Raw genomic sequence first — 22,019 nt, forward strand, 5'->3', positions numbered from 1 at the left:
AAAAAAAAAAAAAAAAAAAAAAAAAAAAGAGAGAGAGGTGAAAAAAGTTATAAACTCTGAAAACAAATTTGAGACACGCTGTATATTCCGGAATAGAAAAGACTTAGCATCATGAAAATATCAATTTCCTCCCAAACTATTAATAATTTAGAAAATCAACTAATCCCTCTTTTCCAGTTATCATGGGTGGAGAAGCCATGAGCAGCAAAGTCTCCCACAACACCCTGTATGAGGTGGTGCAGGAAGTCCTACACCGGAACCAGTGCAAGCGCCACAAGTTCCTGGAGACGGTGGAGTTGCAGATTAGCTTGAAGAACCATGACTCCCAGAAGGGCAAGTGCTTCTTGGGCACCGTCAGGCTTAAGTCCACTCCATGCCCCAAGTATATGTCCTGGGGGACCAGCAGCACTGTGACAAGGCCAAGGCCATGGATATCCCCCACATGGACATCGAGGCGCTGAAAAAACTCAACAAGAATAAGAAACTGGTCAAGAAGCTGGCCAAAGAAGTATGATGCATTTTTGGCTTCGGAGTCTCACATCAAGCAAATCCCATGAATCCTTGGCCCCGGGCCTAAATAAGGCAGGGAAGTTCTGTACCCTGCTCACACACAACGAAAACATGTTGGCCAAAGTGAATGAGGCAAAGTCCATAATCAAGTTCCAAATGAAGAAGGTGTTATGTCTGGCTGTGGCCATTGGCCACGTGAAGATGACAGATGAGCTTGTGTATAACATTCACCTGGCTGTTAACTTCTTGGTGTCACTGTTTGAGAAAAACTGGCAGAATGTCCAGGCCTTATATATAAAGAGCCCCATGGGCAAGCCCCAGCAAGTATATTAAGGCACATCTGAATAAATTCTACTGCCACTAGTAAAAAACAAAACAAAACAAAACAAAACAAACAAAAAAACAAACAACTAATCCCGTGAAACTTAGTCTAATCAAAATTTCATGTTCTGTTTTTAGAAAATGGCAATTTAATTTTAAAATTCATCTGGAAGAGTAAATGGACGAAATATATATACAAGAAAATTTCAAAAAATAAGAATTACTGGCTGGGTGCAGGGGCTCACACCTGTAACTCCAGCATGTTGGGAGGCCAAGGTGGGCAAATCATTAGGTCAAGAGATCAAGACCATGCTGGCCAAGATGATGAAACTCCGTCTCTACTAAAATTATAAAAATTAGCCCAGTACAGTGGCGAGCACCTGTAGTCCCAGCTACTTGGGAGGATGAGGCAGGAGAATTGCTTGAATCCTGGAGGTGGAGGTTGCAGTGAGCCAAGTTAGTGCCACTGCACTCCAGCCTGGCGACAGAGTGAGACTCTGTCTCACAAATTAAAAAAAAAAAAAAAAAAAAAGAATATAATCAGGAGGGGACTTGACCTAAAATATATAATCCACAGCTGTAGTAATAAAAACACCATGGTATGAGACTAAATAGACTGGAGAAACAACAGGACACAAACAAGAATTTAACAGGTGTTAATGCAGGTATCTTCAATTGGGGGAGAGAACTGATGGTTCTGAGACAATTGTAATCCAAGCGGAAAAAAAAAAGCCATATCCCTAACCCTAATATGAATCCTCCCAACTATATACCACATGAATTAAATGTTAAAATGTGAGCCATAAGAGGAATATTAGAAGATACAGAACTGTTTTTTAAGTCATAGGACAAATCTTCATGAAGACATGAAACCCAAACGTAATAAAGAAAAAGATGAAACAATTTTGCCACATAAATACTTAAAAACTTCCCTAAGATAAGACAACATAAACAGTTAAGAGAAGTAACAATCTAGGGAAAGATATTCATCACCTACACAACAGACACATCAGGCAGATGACTAAAACATAAAGGGTTTAAATTACTAAGATTTTTTTTTTTTAAAAAGCAAGATGAATAAATGATATAAACAGGAAACTTGCTTTATTTATTTATTTTAGAGCACGTCCACTGCTGCCCAGGCTGGAGTAGAGTGGTACAATCACAGCTCAATGCAGCCTTGTACTGCTGGGCTCAAATGATCTCCCTGTCATGGCCTGCCAAAGCACTAGGACTAGAGGCATGAGTTACTACGGGTGGTCAGGGAATTTGTTTTAAAAAGAAAATATGAATGACAAAAATATATTAAAAGATCATAAATCTAAGTAGTGAAAAGGGAAAAAGCAACTTCTGTTTTTTTCTACAACCTTTTTTTGTCCATCCGTGTTACGGTTTAAATGTTTGTCTCCTCCCAAACTCATGTTAAAATGTAACTGCCACTGCAGCAGTACTAAGAGGTGGGGCCCTAGAGAGGCAATCAGGTTGCAAGGGCTCTGCCCTCTCTTCTCGCTTTCTCCTCCTCTTCCCTTCCCTCCCCGCTCCTCTCCACTCTTTGCCCTTCCATCACGCCCTTCATGTTTCAAGAAGGCCCTGGCCAGATGCAGGCCCTGGACCTTGGACTTCTGAGCTTCCACAACTGTAAGAAGCACATTTCTTATGCTTATAAATTACCTAGTCTCTGGTATTATGTTACAGCAGCAAAAACAGACTAAGACATTCAGACAGACAAAAATTATCTAGTGTAGAAGCATGTAGGAAAATGAACATTCATTCATTTTGGTAGGATGACAAAGTAGGTACACATCACTTTTCATTCAAAACAAATTTAGTAATATCTATTACAATGTCAAATATTTATTGACTTTGACCTAGGACTTCCGTTTCTAGGAATTATCCTACAGAAACACTTAACAAGAACACACAATGCTAAAGAATGACCACTACAGATACATTCGTAACAACAAAAAATTAGAAACAACTCTAATGCCCATTGATATGAAATAAACTATGATACCACCCTACAGAGGAAGACTATGCTGCCTTTACACTAAGTGCGTCAGATCTATGAGTACTAAGACCCAGACATGGTCAAGGTACATTACTAACTAAAAAAACTATTATGTCCCATACAAGTCCCTTTTTATTAAAATCTTTTAAAAAGTTAATGTCTATATAAAAAACTCTGGGAATATACACCAAACTGCTGAAAGTGATTGTCTTTGAAGAGACAAATTTCAAGGAACTTTTACTTTCTATATAATGAATTTCTACAATGTTTACATTGTATGTGATTCTGGGTCATATCTACAATAGGCAAAAAAAAAAAAAAAGTAAAATAATTCTGTTCAAAGTTATTAAAAAACTGACAAAAATTTTAAATTAAACCACAGTGCCAGTCACATTCAAGGATTTCTAGAGAAAGAACCTACTAGAAGTAAACACCACAGGCCAGACTCCAGCCAACGTAAGTTAGGTAAAGTAAATGGGAGAGGGTGTGTCTGTCCCAATGCTCTCTTAGCCCACCATCTCTGCCCACATCAGGAAGCTGGCAAGTAGCCACCTGGAACTGGTGGGAATTAAACTCAGAGGTCTGGTTCCTTATCTCAAGAAAGCTTTAATCAAGGACAACAGGGACAGCTCCGCCCACACAAGCTGTTTACTGGTTCCAAAAGTAATCTAAGGCAGCTCAATAACAGGAGTCACGACTAAAAAATCCACAAGGATTTTATCACTAAAATTGGGATGAATTGTGAAGAGGCAAATTTCTGGCAAGAGTCTTTTAAGATTCCAGTTAGCACAGTCCAGTGCTTTCCAACCTTTTCCAAGTCTCAGCATACACAGGAAATGAGAATATTTATAGGGCACACTGCTGCAAACAGAGGATGCCTGTTGACAGATGACTGACCCAGGGCTCATGCTCCTGCAGCCCCAGGCCTGGTGGGCTGCAGGTATGAATGCCATAGTGTATGTGTCACAGTCTTGGTCCATCTATCACAGGAACAGCATTTGTTTTAAAAGCTTCCTTCAAAAGTATTACTACATTCAGGCCAGGCACAGTGGCTCATGTCTGTAATCCCAGCACTTTGGGAGGCTGAGGCGGGCAGATCACCTGACATCAGGAGTTCGAGACCAGCCTGGCCAACATGGTGAAACCCCATCTCTACTAAAATACAAAAAATGAGCTGGGTGTGGTGGTGGGTGCCTGTAAACCCAGATATTCGGGAGACTGAAGCGAGAGAATCACTTGAACCCAGGAGGCAGAGGTTGTAGTGAGCTGAGATGCTGAGATGGCACTGCTGCGCTCCAGCCTGGGCAACAGAGCAAAACTCTCACCCTCTTCCAAAAAAAACAACAACAGTATTATTACATTCATTTAACAAATATTTATTAAGTACCTAACAGGTTACAAGCACTGTGTTAAGTTCTGTCGTTTTTACCTATAGACTGGAGATCGCCTACAGACTAGAGAAGGAGACAAACGGGTAATTCCAATACAATGCAAATTGTGCCATAAAAGAGGATATTTGGATTTTTATGGTATCCCATGCATGGGGAAAGATGATCTGTCAATGATTCTCAGAAGTGATCCCTAAACAGAAGAGTAAAGAGTATTTCACGTACAGGGAACAGTAGGTGCAAAGACCTAAATGCAACAAACTACATGAAAGAAGCAAAACAGGCTGGGTGCAGTGGCTCACGCCTGTAATTCCAGCACTTTGGGAGGCTGAGACGGGCAGATCACGAGGTCAAGAGATTGAGACCATGCTGGCCAACATGGTGAAACCCTGTCTCTACTAAAAATACAAAAATTAGTTGGACATGGTGGCGGTCACCTGTAATCCCAGCTACTCGGGAGGCTGAGGCAGGAAAATTGTTTGAACCTAGGAGGCGGAGGTTGCAGTGAGTCAAGATCATGCCACTGCACTCCAGCCTGGTCAAAGAGCAAAACTTTGTCCAAAAAAAAGCACAGCAAAACAGGCTCTGTACCACACAACAGGAGGGAGTTAATTTTGTGGTTTTAACACATGTATTTTTTATTAATAGAAATGGGGCTGAGCAGAAAGCCATTTCACAAGGGTTAGGAAAGTATGTGCCTTACTACACAATAACCCATTAAACATACACTATGAGAAAAGTAGAGAAACGAAGAAACCTCTTGAAGATAAATTTGTAAGTATTGACAATACTATCGATTTGCAAGTAACATGAGCTCAAATATGTAAGTATGTACCTTAAGTTAAAGACAATTTTTACTGTGGTGGCAGACGTTTACTACTGAAAAAGAACAAAACATTACTCATTTTTTTTTTTTTTTTTTGAGACAGAGTCTCGGGCCGGGCGCGGTGGCTCACGCCTGTAATCCAAGCACTTTGGAGGCCAGGGCGGGTGGATCACCTGAGGTCAGGAGTTCAAGACCAGCCTGACCAACATGGTGAAACCTTGTCATTAAAAAAAAAAAAAAAAAAAAAAAAGAGACAGAGTCTCGTTCTGTCACCATGCTGGAGTGCAGTAGCACAATCTCGGCTCACTGCAACCTCCGCCACCGTGCCCAGCTAATGTTTGTATTTTTAGTAGAGACGGGTTTCACCATGTTAGCCAGCATGGTCGCCATCTCTTGACCTCAGGTGATCCTCCCACCTCAGCCTCCCAAAGCGCTGGGATTACAGGCGTGAGCTACCGCGCCCGGCAACATTACTCATTTTTAAACGTAAAGATTATTTAAACCCTCTATGATATTTACAACATTTAAAGTAATGGGAAAGCAAAATAACTCCCAGGCAACTAATATATGTTTCGTGTTCTTCTGAAAAAGCTTAATTAGGCTGGGCACAGTGGCTCACACATGTAATCCCAGCACTTTGGGAGGGTGAGGCAGGCGGATCACCTGAGGTCAGGAGTTTGAGGCCAGCCTGGCTAACATGATGAAACCCCGTCTCTACTAAAAAAAATAAAAATAAAAATTGGTCAGGCGTGGCAGCACATGCCTGTAATCCCAGCTAGTAGGGAGGCTGAAGCAGGAGAATCACTTGAACCCGGGAGGCAGAGGTTGCAGTGAGCTGAGACCACGTCACTGCACTCCACGCCTGGGCTACAGGGCAAGACTCCGTCCCCCGCGCCCCCACCCCAAAAAGAAAAAGCTTAATTAGCCAGGCACGATGCTCATGCCTATAATCCCAACACTTGTGGAGGTTGAGGCAGGAGGACTGCTTGAGCTCAGGAGTTCGAAACCAGCCTGAGCAACATGGTGAGAACTCTATCTCTACAAAAATTTTTAAAAAAAAATTAGCCAGGTGTGGCAGCACATACCTGTAGTCTCAGCTACTCAGGAGGCTGAGGTGGGAGAATCACCTCAACCCAAGAGGTCAAGGCTATAATGAGCCATGACTGCGCCACTGCACTCCAGCCTGGGTGACAGGGAGAGACCCTGTCTTGAAAATAAAATAAAATAAAACAAATAAAAAGCTTAGTTAGCTTAGAAATAAGGCCAAATATATCCGTATTCTTTTCTCTCTCTTACATGGAAATAAACAGAGCAACAGTCATAACAGAAATACGCATAACTGGTATTTACCTCTCTGCCTGTAAGGATATGTCTTGCCAATTTTACTTTTGCAAAATTCCCCTTGCCGATTGTTTTCAACAGTCTGTAGTTTCCGATGTGAGGCTGTTCATCTGCACAGGAAGCTATAGAGTTTCTACACCGAGCTCCTGAGCGGCTGGTGCGAGAGGTAACTTCTTGACGCCCATCTCCATGTGACGTGTGCTGCAATACAGCATATACAAAGATAAGGAAATGAGAGAACACAGAGTACTTGCCAAGTTCTAAGAGCTTCTAGTTGAAGAAACAACATTCCTACTTTAATCCTGAAGTATCTAGCACTTCAAAGGAATTTAACGACATAATATAAATTTATGAGGAAAATGAGAATTCTGAGAAGAAAAATACCAAGTGTTAAAGTTCAACTGGGTGTTCAGGAAGAAATTAGATATTTTGCATACACGGCTATTATATAAAATAGGAGTAAAAGGGCTGCCTTCCGGTTACAAGTGCTCAACTTTTCCACATGCTATTAAGTGCACCTGCACACCTGAGCCTCACTACAGCCTGTGGAGCGGGGAAACGCTAATGTCCCCATTCACCAGATAAGGATACAGCCACACAACTGTTCAGAGGGAAATCCATAGAGAATCTGGATTCCCAATTTCCTTCTATGCTACACTGCTAACAGTAATTCAAAACAATGTGCTTAAAGAAACAGCTAGACTGTACGGCGCTTAATAGATGGCCCTTGTTGAACAGATGTATAAAGTACTCAACATGCATGTTGAATAAAGTACTCAATATGTCTCTATCCTATGAAACATTCAGGTCCGAGAATTACACTTCTGTGTACACACTGTGTACACTTCTATATGCGCAAGCATCCTGCTACTACTGTTCCCTTGGCCCTATACGCATTCAAAGGATTGGATGTCCCAATCCCTTCCCCACTGTGGCTGTTAACTCCTGCTCACTTCATATGCACTCACAGCCACTTTCGATCCCCTTTATATGTTTCTCTTTTCCAACTTTTTGTCCAGGAAAATGCCCTGTCTTTCTCTATATACCCATAAGTCAAAACAAGACTGATCTAGCTGATAAACTGCTTGGTAATATACCTGTCAAAGAAAATGAAATTCAGGTGTTTTAAAGTGAAAGTAAGCTTTAAAACTTGTGCCATCTACCTCTAAATTTCTCAAAAGATGTACTTTTCAGAATTTCCATATTAATCTCCAACTACTTCTTCATTATCACTCTAATATTTTCACACTCACATACCAGGTTTGGAGATAGGCTGTTGTCTGTTTTACTCAATTATCACATAATACTGCATCCCAACAACAATTTCTAAGTTTTTACTGCAAATGTCTATTTTAGATAAAACAGGCTTTTTATGACCTAGTTACAAATCTAGGTAACTGTTGCACTGTTCCTATAACAAAAATGATTCTAATTTCCATATTAGAACTTTCGGAAAATGGCCCATTTAGAAATACAGAGTTGATAAAAGAAAAGACTAAAATGATAACAAAGCTTTGACACTAAGGCTTTAACACAATAACAGGTAGATTTTGTTGTGCACAAGATGCATGCTATTGTAATGCAAATGATTACGTCAACTGCAGTATAATTTTAAAAGAAGTTGGGTGATCACGTTTATATTTATTTCTACATGATTTTGATTACACTAGAATTTAAGTTTCATGAAAACAAAAACAGGAATTAACTATCCCTTGGATCTTAAAATAGCAGCTGGGTCTGGGTGAAGTGGCTCACACCTGTAATCCCAGCACTTTGGGAGGCTGAGGCTGGTGGATCACAAGGTCAGAAGATCAAGATTATCCTGGCCAACATGGTGAAACCCCGTCTCTACTAAAAATACAAAAATTAGTTGGGTGTGGTGATACATGCCTGTAACCCCAGCTACTTGGGAGGCCGAGGCAGGAAAATCGCTTGAACCAGGGAGTCAGAGGCTGCCGTGAGCCGTGATCGAGCCACTGAACTCCAGCCTGGCAACAGAGTGATACTCCATCTCCAAAACAAAAAACAAAAAAACCCCTCCATCCTTTACTTTGTTTTTCAGACATACTGAAGACCACTATGTGGTCTGTGTGTGTGCCCCAAATTGCAATTCTTGCTTCCAAATAAAATGTTTTAATTTCAGATATTCATCTCTATGTTTTATTTGACTTCGACATGTGTGCTTTCCATGAGGCAGTTAAATTGATGAAATAATAATTTTCATGCAAACCAACTGCCTTCTATTTCATGTAAAATAGAATATTAGAAAAATCTTTTTTTTTTTTTTTTTAAGATGGATTCTCCCTCTGTCAGCTGAGGTGTGGTGGCACAATCTCAGCTCACTGCAACCTTCACCTCTCTGATTCAAGCAATTCTCCTGCCCCAACCTCACGAGTAGCTGGAACTACAGGTGTGTGCCACCACAACTGGCTTATTTTTGTATTTTTAGTAGAGACAGGGTTTCACTATGTTGGCCAGGCTGGTCTTGAACTGCTGACCTCAAGTGATCTAGCCACCTTGGCTTGCCAAAGTGCTGGGATTACAGGTGTGAGCCACCGTGCCCACCCAGGAAAATCTTAAGATTGATAGGCATCCAACATTCCTATCTTTGCTTACTCACCAACGTGCTTATAATAAAATACTAACTCCTTAGGACTTCACCCATTAGCATGTTGTAACCTTCACGAGGACAGGGTTTTTGGGTTTTGCTCATTATCAGATATTCCCCAAAATCTGAAACAGTGCCTAGCACATAGTAGATATGCAACACATTTTTGCTGAATGTTAAATGAATTCAAGGCCTGCTCATCTATTCTTCCTCTCCCACTACATCATCCAGTAGACTCGAGCTTTGAGTCTAGCTCTGACTCAGTCATAGTGTTGTTCCCTCAGTTTTAATGTCCTTTCTTCTCTTTAAACCTAAAAACCTACTCATTCTATTATGTTTAGATCATCTGTCACCATCATCATGAAGCCTTCTATGGCTCTCCCTGCATCTCATCAGGATTTCTTACTTCTCCTTACTGGGATCCCTCAAGCAGACTTGGTGCGTGCAAAAGCTTTTTACTGTGTTCAATCACTAGGATTTTGGTGATGCGTATTGCCACAGCATAACCCAGACTAACCTAAAACACAATCATGCAAATCAACAGTCATAACAGAAAGCAGAAAGAAACTTGTATCTCCTCATACGACAGATTGAAAGATCTGATGTTTGTTAGGTTGTTAAACTTATATATTTAATTTGATGTTTCCTGACAAAGTCCTTAAATTAAAAATTTAAGAGTTAACTTTTAAAAATTCCCTCAAAATAGAAGCAAATTAAATCGTCTTTTGCTTCCGTTTGGCCTTCATTTTATTTTCCCAAGTACCCATCACTGACCCTAAGAAAAAGTTCCCTATTCCTATATCATAACACTCAGTATCAACACTAAACATTTAAACAAATAATTCTGAATTCTTGTACTATTTCATACATTTTTTTTCTTCCTAAGGAGTCAATAAACAACCTACATACACACACACACACACACGCACGCGTGCGCACGTGCACGCGCGCGCACACACACACATGCACGCACATATTATATAAATCTTTGATTAAAAACTTGATTTTTCTTTTTTTTGAGACAGGGTATCGTTCTGTTGCCCAGGCTAATAGAGTGCAGTAGTGTGATCATAGCTAACTGCAGCCTCGAACTCCTGGATTTAAGGGGTCATCCCACCTCAGCCTCCCTAGTAGCTGGGACTACAGGCATGTGCACCACACATGGCTAATGTTTTAATTTTTTGTAGAGATAGGGTCTCACTGTGTTGCCCAGGCTGGTCTCAAACTCCTGGCCTCAAGTGATCCTCCTGCCCTGGTCTCCCAAAGTGCTGATATTACAGGTGTAAGCCACCATGCCTGGGCTCCTTTATAATATTTTATGGCAGACTATGAACCTAACGGGTACTCAAAAGCTGCCAAGTTTAATTCTTATAGATTAAATGAGCCTTGATTCTTCTCCTTCCTGTACAACTGAGCTGATATCACTTCATCCACCATGAAAACCAGAATATGTACACTGCTACTGAAAATAATGTGGAATACAGCCAAAGGCATGAGATTTCCTTCTTCAAGTTGAAAGTGTGTTCAGGGAGACCACATGGCCAGTCAAATACTTGTTTTCCCAAACTTCTCTGCAGCTAGAGATAACCATCTGGCTTAGTTCTGGTCAGTTCTTATTAAAGTCTACTAGGTGGCAACGTGGATAAGGGGGTAGGGGTTGATAATGTCTGGGGAAATTTATCATAAAAGAGGAGGCTGGTCATAGTGACTCACACCTGTAATCCCAGCACTTTGGGAGGCTGAGGCTGGTGGATCATCTGAGTTCAGGAGTTCGAGATCAGCCTGGCTAACATGGTGAAACCCCATCTCTACTAAAAGTACAAAATTTAGCTAGGCGTGGTGGTGCACGCCTATCCCAGCTACTTGGGAAGCTGAAGCATGAGAATTGCTTGAACTCAGGAGGTCGAGGCTGCAGTGAGCAGAGATCCTGCCACTGCATCCCAGCTTGGGCGACACAGTGAGACTTCATCTCAGGGAGAAAAAAAAAAAAAAGCTTGAGGGGGAGGACAGAGTTGCCAATACAGTTCCTTCCTCCCTCCTTGAATGCAACCATGTAGCTGTGGCTATATAATGTTGTCCTGTAGCTACAAGGTCTCAAACATGAGAGAAAAGACAAAACTACTTTTAAAAAACCACCAACTCCAATATTACTGAACTGCTGAACTAAAGCAAGATGCTGCATACCTCCAGATGTCTTTTTGGAGAAAAATAAACCCCTATTTGTTTAGGCCACTGTGTTAGGTCTTTGTGACGTTTAGCCAAAGCACTACTGACGTAGATGCCATATCATTGCAAAGCAATAAGAAAAATCAATGGGAATGCACTCCATTTTGTTTTACATATTAGTTCTTAATTTTGCCCACATATAAAAGAACCACAGATTGTTATTAACTGCATAATCAGAAGACATTTCTTAGACACATTTTAAAAATCTTTTTTAAAAAAATCCTTGCCAGCAGTAAGTCAGTAAAAAAAAAATTTTAACATTAATAAGGTTCCAGAATAGTCTTGTCCTTCTATCTACCAGGCAGAGAACCAACCTGAAATTTGACAGGCCCACTTAAGTACCTCACACATGAGAAGAAATCAGGTTTACAAGTTTAAAACAGCAACAGCTTTACACTATGTTTCAAATCTTCCTGAACAGAGCTTGGTCCCTTCTGTAAAATACAGGAAGTGAAACCCGACATCCTTTCTAATCCTAAAATCACAAGCTACCTCCTTAACATACAGGCAGGGTTTCCAAATGTTAAAAACAAAACAAAACAAAACTAAACTAAACTAAAAAGCCAAATTGTGACAATAAATGGCTTTTCGCCAAGTATTTTATACTTTAGAGATATTCACAAAGTCACATTTCACTTTTGAAAGCAGCTAGGCAATTATTTCATTCAACATAGAAAAAGGATTTGATAAGACTGAACAATTTATAATTTAAAAACTCTTGGTCAGGCATGGTGACTCATACTTGTAATCCCAGTACCTTCAGAGGCTGAAGAAAGAGGCTTGTTTAAACCCAGGAGTTTGAGACATGCCTGGGCAAACACAGCAAGACCCTGTCTCTACCAAAAAGCCCCCACAAAACTCAACAGCAAACTAGGATTAGAATGGAACGTCATTGATTTGATAAAAATCACTGACCCCCCAAAAAATAGCAATCAAAACAATTTAAAAAACCCCCAACCTTCTGCAAATATTACACTAAATGAAATTTTCTTTTCATTTACTTATTCTCCAATGCTAAAATAGGAAAAAATGAAATAAAACAAATGGAGAGAACTTCCAGAATCATTTAAGATTAGAAACAAGACAAGGTTGTGCATTATTACTACTATGTAACATAATACGTGAAAGTCATGGCCACTGCTTTAAGGAAAGAAAAAGGTGTAAGATGTGAGAGAGCCAACCATCATTATTGCATTATTATTATTTTTTGTTGTTGTTTACAACTTTTCTGTATGTCAAATTATTTCAAAAAATAAAAAGTTTAATAACGCCTGTAATCCCAACATTTTGGGAGGTTGAGGTGGGCGGATCACTGGAGGTCACGCGTTCTAGACCAGCCTGGCCAACATGGTGAAACCCTGTCTCTACTAAAAATACAAAAATTAGCAGGGCGTGGTGGTATATGCCTGTAATCCCAGCTACTTGAGAGGCTGAGGCAGGAGAATAGCTTGAAACCGGGAGGCACATGTTGCACTCCAGCCTGGGTGACAGAGTGAGACTCTGTCTCAAAAAAAAAAAAGAAAGAAAAAGAAAAGAAAAAGAAATAAAGAAAATAAAAATAAATATACTGCAAAGCCATGCTAAGTGAAAAGGAGAGCTGTGAGATATTGGCACAAGAATAAAAAAATAGACCAATGCCACAGGATACAAGAATAAAAGACATGAAGATACGGGAACATAAGATAAAATAAAGAGGGCCCCATAAACCAGTGGGGAAAGGATGGGTTGCTGAATACGCAGCAGTGAGGAAACAGGTTTACTATATCAGCCAATGGAGAAAAATAAAAGTAGATCCTCTACCTAAGACCACATGCAAAACTAGGCTAAATCTAGAAGGAACAAAAACCTACACAAGAAAGGCAAAATGATAAAAGATTAGCATAAGAAATATAAGAGAGGCTGGGCACGGTAGCTCACGCCTGTAATCCCAGCACTTTGGGAGGCCGAGGCAGGTGGATCACCTGAGGTCAGGAGTTTGAGATCAGCCTGGCCAACATGGAGAAGCCCCATCTCTACTAAAAATACAAAATTAGCCAGGCATAGGTAGTGGCACATGCCTACTAATCCCAGCTACTCAGGAGGCTGAGGCAGAAGAATTGCTTGAACCTGGGAGGCGGAGGTTGCAGTGAGCCAAGATTGTGCCATTGCACTCCAGTCTGGGCAACAAGAGTAAAACTCCATTTCAAAAAAAAAAAAAAAATGTAAGAGAATATCCTTCTGATAGAAGTTTTTAAGTCAAACTTCAAAAGCATGTTCATTTTATAAAGCTTAAGAATTTCTATTCATGAAGGGTAGACAAAGAACAGAGAAGATAGCTGCAATGTCTTAAGCCTACAACAGAGTAGTATCTAGAAAGTAAAAAAATTGGCTGGGTGTGGTGGCTCACACCTGTAATCCCAGCACTTTGGGAGGTCAAGGCAGGTGGATCACTTGAGGTCAGGAGTTCAAGACCAGCCTGGCCAACATAGTGAAACCCTGTCTCTACTAAAAACACAAAATTAGCCAGGTGTGGTGGCACACGCCTTTAGTCCCAGCTACTCCAGTCTGGACAACAGAGTGGGACTCCATCTCAAAAACAAACAAAAAAAAATCAAGGAACTACTAAGGATCAACAAGAAAAACACAGCAACCAATAGAAAAATGGACAAAGGAAAAATGGCATTTACAGAAAAGGATGCCCTCAAAGCCAAGGAATATATAAAGAGATTCTAAAAATCATAAAGAAATACAAGTTAAAACCACAATGTAGTACCACAATATGCCTGTTAGGTGGTGAAAAATTAGAAAGCTCTGAAATGTTGGCAGAGAAAGGGGAATACAAAAACTCTCATGCACTACTGATGGCAAGCAGCCATCCAGAAGAACAATCTGACATTTCCTGTGACCCAGCAAGTCCATTCCAAGCTATACATCCCAAAGAAACTCTTACATTGTTCCATAAGCAGACTTGCATGAAGATGTTGTAGCACTTTTTTTTGTGGTGGCAGACAGTTGGAGAAAACCCACATGTGCAGCACCTCTGATGAGCAGGTGGGTAAAATGTGGTAGATGCATACAGCGGAGTGCTATTTAGCAGTTAGATGCAATATATTAAGTGCAAGATGAGACATATGCAGTATTTACATAAAGTACCAAACATACCAAAATAAACTGTGTAAGAACACACACACACATACTAAACACATTAAAACAGTAATGTGGGACGGAAGGTAAGAGAAATGACATATGGGGATTAACAGAAATAGATAAAACAAGATAGTGTCACACAGACCAAAGATAATCTGACTCTTCACAGCTGAATTTGTGAGAAAGCATCTAAAAATATGAATAGGAAGGGGGAACTGTTACTGTCCCATAAATACGGTAAAAATCTGTTTCACTTTTGAATATAATAATTGTTACTGGAATAGTCAGTGAACTAGCATAATATACTGAAAAATAATTTACTTGTCTAATCCTCAGAATAAAAAACTGTAAGGCACAAGCTGTGGCTAAAAAAAATGTTGATTCAGTAACTTTTAGCTAGTCAACTATATGGAAGGCATTATTAGGGAATAAAAGAAATAGAAAAGTGTGATGTTAAACCTTCAAGTTACTCACAATATACGTGGGTGCTAACGGGGGAACAGTAACTGAAACAAGGGGCAATTCCTGCCCCATGAGAAGATCAGAGTGAAGGCCAGGCACAGTGGCTTATGCCTGCAATCCCAGCACTTTGGGAGGCCGAGGCGGGTGGATCACATGAGGTCAGGAGTTTGAGACCAACCTGACCAACATGCAGAAACTCCGTCTCTACTAAAAATACAAAATTAGCCGAACGTGGTGGTGCATGCCTGTAATCCCAGCTTCTTGGGAGGTTGAGGTAGGAGAATCGCTTGAAACCTGGTGGCAGAGGTTGTGGTGAGCCGAGATCGCGCCTCTGTACTCCTGGGCAACAAGAGCGAAAACTCCATCTCAAAAAAAAAAAAAAGAAGAAGAAAGAAAGAAAAGAAAAAAAAAGAAAATCAGAGTGAATACTCTAAAGCTGTCTAATAGGTGTATAATGTGACGTGCATATGTAATTTTCAATTTTCTAGTAGCTACATTAAGAAATGTAAAAAGAAACATTTAATATGTTAAATAACATATTTTAGTTAGCCCAGTATATACCCCAGTATTTCAATGTATAATATAAAAAAGCTTTATATCCTATTTTTGAAATACTGTCTTTGAAGTCTGGTTTATCTTTTATACTTACAGAACACCTTAATTCAGACTAACCACATTTCAAGTGCTTGGTAGCCACATCTGTGGCTATGGGCATTGTGCTGGATAACGCAGCTCCAGGCATCCAACGGACATGATCACATTTGGGTGGGATGAAGGAAAAAAGGTATCCTAAGATGTGAAGGGATGGAGTCTTTGAAGGGCAAGTAGGAGAGTTCTTATGAGAGATGAGGGTCTACTCAGGCTAGGCACCAACCAAGAAGAGGTAGGAAAGCTTGGGGGAAAGGGGAAACACTACTCTAGCACAACCCCCCACCATTAGCCAAATTTACCTTCAATTTTTTAAGAAGCCTATTACTTAATTTGTTATTTATAATAACAAGCAGTAGTTAAATTTTAAAGACATATATTGGCATATGTAAATACCTAATCCATGTCTGTTAAAAATCATGGCTGCATTTACCTTCTCTCCCTCTCCAATCTCCACACTCCATTAAAATGAAAGTTAAAAAAAAAAAAAATACAAGGCATAAGGAAAAAAACACAAGACAAAGAAAACAGAAATGATATAATTTTAGAAACTAAAGATACCCTTTCAGAAGCTAAAAAAAAAAAAAAAAAGAAGGAAAATGACTTAACACATATAAGAAAGACTAATCCTAAACCAGCTATAGAGATATTGGAAAATCCTGATTTGTATTATAGAACCCTCAAAAGGTTCAGGAACTGGTGGTACCAAGTACCTCTACAAGTATGAGTGAAGTAAGCCTGAAATATGATGATCTGTCAGTCCATCAAATAACAGACCCCCAGGTCTCCTCTCCCACTGTGGAAAAAAACTGGAGGTTCCTCAGAAAGGGCAAAATGGAAAGTCTCTGGGCTTACGGACAAAGGGCACAACTGAGGGCAGGGACACTGAAAACAAGGAGAGAAAACACAAAGCCACAGATTTTTCTTTCTGCTCTCTTCCCTGACTCAGCTCCCTGGAATATGGGCATTCTGTGCTTGCCCAGGCCAAGTGATAAGACAAAATATATTGGTATCAACAGCTCCACAAAGAATTAACAGTATGCCCCACTGTTTTATTAAAGATCCATCCAAACGCACAGAACTTCCAGTTAGCCTTAAATAAATGCAGAAAAATAAGCAAGACTCAAAATAGCATTGTATCTCTCCAAATCGGAGTGTCAGATACCATATAAGAAAAAAAAATCCAAAATTCTGAGGAAAAAGGGTATTCAGTCCGGAAGTGTATATGCAGCCAACGTATCAGTCAAGTATGGGGACAGAATAAAGATGTTTTCAGGTATGAAAGGATTTTAAAATTTGACCTCCCAGCAACTTTCTCAGAAAATCACTGGAAGAACTGCTGTAATGAAACCTGGGAGTGAACCAAGGGGAAGAAAATAGGATCCAACAGGAAAGGCAAAAGGAATCCCTAGGTAACGGGTGAAGGGAGATGTCAGGATGACAGCTATGCAGCAGGCCTAGAAAGAACACAGGCCAGCCTGGCAGTGATGAACGTGACAGAATGCCTGATGAATGTGACCACAGAGGAGATTGAGAAAGTGAAAAGACATAAAAATCTAAGTAAACAAACAAAAAAACCGAAACACAACTTGAGATGTTATTCTCTTTTGATTAAAAAAAAAAAAAAATTGAGGCATAGGCAAGTGAATTAATTTGTCCACAGTTACTTAAATTGCAAGACCAATTTCAAATTCCAGTCTATAACTAAATTGTAATTTCTCCTCTTATATGTTATTGTTCCTTCCTTTTTTGCTCCATATCTTCTCCATTCTACCTCATAACTGTCTTCAGAATCTTTCTCTAAATCAGTCTTAGGCTCTCATTTTTGTCTTCCACTTTCAAGCCCAGACTCTTTCTATCACACATCCCTTCAAGAAAGTAGTGTTAAGGTTTTGGCTGGGTGCCATGGCTCACACCTGTAATCCCAGCACTTTGGGAGGCTGAGGCTGGTAGATAACTTGAGGTCAGGAGTTTGAGACTAGCCTGACCAACATGGTGAAACCCCGTCTCTATTAAAAATACAAAAATTAGCTGGGTGAGGTGGCAGGCGCCTGTAATCCCAGCTACTCAGGAGGCTGAGTCAGGAGAATTGCTGAAACCTGGGAGGTGAAGGTTGTGGTGAGCCAAGATCATGCCACTGCACTCTAGCCTGGACAACAGAGCAAGATTCCATCACAAAAAAATTAAAAAATAAATAAGAAATAAAAAAGACTAGGGTTATGTAAAATTCTAGAAACAAAACCTATGAATTTAAACTTCTCGGATTTCATATTAAATTCTGCCAAAACAAATGCTGTGTGAACTATCCCTACACAAAGCCCACAATATTTAGGTCCAACCAAAAGCAACTGCCTATTAACAAGAAATACAGAAAAAACACCTGCTTTGTTTGAGCTTCAACACTGAATACCAGAGTCCCACATAACCCACAGAAACAACATCTTATCTAGTCTACATAGAAGTACACAAGACTCATCATAGTCAAGCAGCTTGAGTGGCTAGAGTGAAGTGCTAGTGAACTCTAAGCTAAAGACAAAGTTGGATGCTTCCCCTCCTCCAAAAAAAGGCCTTTTCTTCCAACACCAACTCTGCCCTTCCTATTGCTCTGTAAAAGCAGGTGCAGAAGGGTCAGTACAAATTCCTTACTACTTTTGCAGACCAACTCCAAGCACAATCTTTAACTTCTTGTGTGTGATCGGACATTAAAGCTTCCCAGGTAAGGGATTTATTTTCTCTTTCAGGTTTAATTTGAAAATTTAAATTGGTTATGAGACAAATGAATTTTCTGCTTTAGACCTCCCAGTCGTGATCAGAGGGTGCTGCATTCCCTGACTCCTTTTTCTTTTCTAACCAAAGCCACAAGTCATGGAACATTCCCTGACTCTTACTTGGAATGTGTTCCAGCTCAGAACAAATTCCAGGCATAAAGTTTGGCTATATCTTAGAATACTAAAATGCAGGCTGGGTGTAATGCCTCAAGCCTGTAATCCCAGCACTTTGGGAGGCCAAAGTGGGTGGATCATCTGAGGTCAGGAGTTCGAGACCAGCCTGACCAACATGGTGAAACACTGTCTCTACTAAAAATACAAAAAATTTGTTGAGCGTGGTGGTGCACCCCTGTAATCCCAGCTACTCAGGAGGCTGAGGCAGGAGAATCACTTGGACCTGGGAAGCAGAAGTTGCAGTGAGCTGAGGTCATGCCAGTGGACTCCAGCCTGGGCAACAAGAGTGAAACTCTGTCTCAAAAAGCAAAAGGAAACAAAAAAAAGAGTAATAAAATGCAGAACAGTCCTCTTTGAAATCAAACAGTTACTATTAATTTATATTAGATTGTGTGTAAGCCTCTACGTAATTACAATGTAAATAATGCACTATGTAAGTCTAATTACAATGTATATGAGTTATATAATTGAAATGACCAAAATTCTACTTACTGCAAATTTCAACCTTTACCTAATTTACATACAGAAGATGAAAATGATGTTCAAACTGAAGTTTATAAGATCTTTCCCTGCAAATTCTGACTAGGTATTTTCATGAATTCTTCAAAGATCAACTTTTTCTCTTTTCTTTTTTTTTTAAAGATGGGGTTTCACCATGATGGCCAGGCTGGTCTTGAACTCCTGACCTCAGGTGATCCACCCACCTCGGCCTCCCAAAATGCTAGGATTACAGGCGTTAGCCACAGTGCCCAGCCAACTTTTTCTTTTTTCTTAAGTTACGGAGTTTCACCATGTTGTCCAGGTGGACTTGAATTGCTGGCCTCAAGTAATCCTCTGGCCGTAGCCCCCTGAGTAGCTGAAACTACAGGCCAACTTTTTTCTGATAAGGCCGAAACACCTTGCTTGATTCAAGAAGTTGTCCTTAGAAGTCAAAAAGCTGGCCGGGCGCGGTGGCTCAAGCCTGTAATCCCAGCACTTTGGGAGGCCGAGGCGGGTGGATCACGAGGTCAAGAGATCGAAACCATCCTGGCCAACAAGGTGAAACCCCGTCTCTACTAAAAATACAAAAAATTAGCTGGGCGTGGTGGTGCGTGCCTGTAATCCCAGCTACTCAGGAGGCTGAGGCAGGAGAATTGCCTGAACCCAGGAGGCGGAGGTTGCGGTGAGCCGAGATCGCGCCATTGCACTCCAGCCTGGGTAACAAGAGCGAAACTCCGTCTCAAAAAAAAAAAAAAAAAAAAAAAGAAGTCAAAAAGCTGATTAAACTGGGCATGGTGGCTCACACCTGTAATCCCAGCATTTTGGGAGGCCGAGGCGGGAGGATCATGAAATCAGGAGTTCGACACCAGCCTGATCAACACAGTGAAACCCTGTCTCTACTAAAAATACAAAAAATTAGCCGGGTGTGGTGGCGGCCACCTGTAGTGAGGCAGGAGAATCACTTGAACTCGGGAGGCAGAGGCTGCAGTAAGCCAAGATCATGCCACTTCACACCAGCCTGGGTGACAGTATGAGACTCCGATTCCAAAAAAAAAAAAAAAACTGCTTAAATAAAACCATACTACATATTTTAAATGAAATTACTCTATAAAGTACTCTATCATTGCCTGGTATACAGTAAGTTATCATCAAATGGCAACTATTGTTATTTTCCACAACTACACTTTTTAATAAACAGGCAGTTTTGTTTTTTTAACTCATGGATCCTGAAAACTCAATTAAACCGTTTGGAAACCTCTCCTCGATATAGTCACAGCACAATCTAAAAGGAGTATAGTTTAGTTAGCAAGGCTTCACTGAACACTAAGGCAGTGATTCTTTTTTTTTCTTAATAAATAAACATCAGAAATTCCTGCTACAGTGATTTGTAAGTGTGGTCCCTGGACCTGGAGCATCAACATCACCTGGCAACTTGTTAGAAATCCAAATTCTTTTTTTTTTTTTTTTTTTTTTGAGACAGAGTTTCTTCACTCTGTTGCCAGGCTGGAGTGCCGTGGCATGATCTTGGCTCACTATAACCTCCACCACCTGGGTTAAAGTGATTCTCTTGCCTCAGCCTCCTAAGTAGCTGGGACTACGGGTGGGCACCACCATGCCCAGCTTATTTTTGTATTTTTAGTAAAGACGGGGTTTCACCATGTTGGCCAGGATGGTCTCGATCTCTTGTCCTCGTGATCCGCCTGCCTCGGCTTCCCAAAGTGCTGGAGTTACAGGCATGAGCCACTGCGCGCAGCCTAGAAATTCAAACGCTACAGTTAAAATCAAGGTCTGGGGGTGAGGCCCTGCAATCAGGGTTCTAAAACCCTTCAGGTGATTCTAATGTTTGCTTAAGTTTGAGAGTTACAGACTAGTTTCACAAAGGTCAGACTGCTTTGTCCCGCAGGGGGTAGGAATTACTAAAGTGTGAGAATGCTATGCTTCCCAGGTATATGGCCTCTACAGCACCTAGCACAGTGTCATAACATGGTAGGCACTCATACTTGCTGAACAGGTTAATTCAGTCTCACATAACCAAGAGCTAGCTAGACAACAGCATCATCAGTTTATTTCACAGAGGTCAGAAATTTGGGGGACTATTTGCATTAACTAATAATAAGTACATGATGCACACATATCAGTAGCTGTTAAATAACTGGGAAAGCCCAGGGCCTCTGGCACTTTGGCAAATAACCCAGGGCTTACAAACTGTCATATCCGGCTGGGCCCAGTGGCTCATATCTGTAATCTAGGCACTTTGGGAGGCCGAGGCGAACAGATCACGAGGTCAGGAGCTCAAGACCAGCCTGGCCAACGAGGTGAAACCCCATCTCTACTACAAACAAAAAAAAATTAGCCAGGTGTGGTGGCACATGCCTGTAGTCCCAGCTACTCAGGAGGCTGAGGCAGGAGAATCACTTGAACCCAGGAGACAGAAGTTGCAGTGAGCCGAGACCATGCCATTGTACTCTAGCTTGGGTGACAAAGCGAGACTCTGTCTCAAAAAAAAAAAAAAAAAAAAAAAAAAAAAAAGTTCAAATCCTTTAAAATTTATGTGAAAACTATGTTGCTAATTTTGCCAGTATAGAAAAAGGATGTGTCCATGACTCCATGTAACCATAGAACATAAACTGAAATATGCAAACTGGTTGCCTTTAAAAAGCATATTTTGGCCAGGCACGGTGGCTCACATCTGTAATCCCAGCACTTTGAAAGGCCGAGGCAGGCAGATCATCTTAAGTCAGGAGTTCGAGAATAGCCTGGTCAACATGGCGAAACCCCATCTCTACTAAAAATACAAAAAAATTAGCAAGGCGTGGTGACTGGCACCTATAATCTCAGGTACTCAGGAGGCACAAGAATCGCTTGAACCCAGGAGACAGAGGTTGGCAGTGAGGTGAGATTTCGCCACTGTACTCCAACCTGGGTGACACAGCGAGACTCCATCTCAATTTAAAAAAAAAAAAAAAAAAAAAGGGGGCATATTTTACATATCAGCCAACAACAGTGTATGAACTCAAGATGAATTCTAATTTGAACAGAGTTTAAAAATTAGAAATGTGAAATAATTTAGACACTGGATATTTGATATTAAGAAAATATGATAAAGGTATTGATTTTATTTTTCTTAAAAAAG

At 40.6% G+C, this 22,019-nt stretch overlaps 1 protein-coding gene and 1 pseudogene across 14 annotated transcripts in view; one reads left to right on the plus strand and one right to left on the minus strand.

Moving 5' to 3' along the window:
- Positions 1 to 22,019, minus strand: part of MARK3 (microtubule affinity regulating kinase 3) — a 114,327-nt gene that overhangs the window by 86,536 nt on the left and 5,772 nt on the right. For all 14 annotated transcript variants that reach the window (XM_032287290.1, XM_032287289.1, XM_032287287.1 and 11 more), the window contains exon 2: positions 6,404 to 6,595. In XM_032287290.1, coding sequence (XP_032143181.1) covers positions 6,404 to 6,595 — 192 coding nt within the window. The remainder of the gene's footprint in view (positions 1 to 6,403; positions 6,596 to 22,019) is intronic.
- LOC116557716 lies at positions 195 to 843 on the plus strand (annotated as a pseudogene).

This window comes from Sapajus apella, unplaced genomic scaffold, assembly GCF_009761245.1.
Source record: "Sapajus apella isolate SASKATOON/1434 unplaced genomic scaffold, GSC_monkey_1.0 scaffold20, whole genome shotgun sequence".
Lineage (NCBI taxonomy): Eukaryota > Metazoa > Chordata > Mammalia > Primates > Cebidae > Sapajus > Sapajus apella.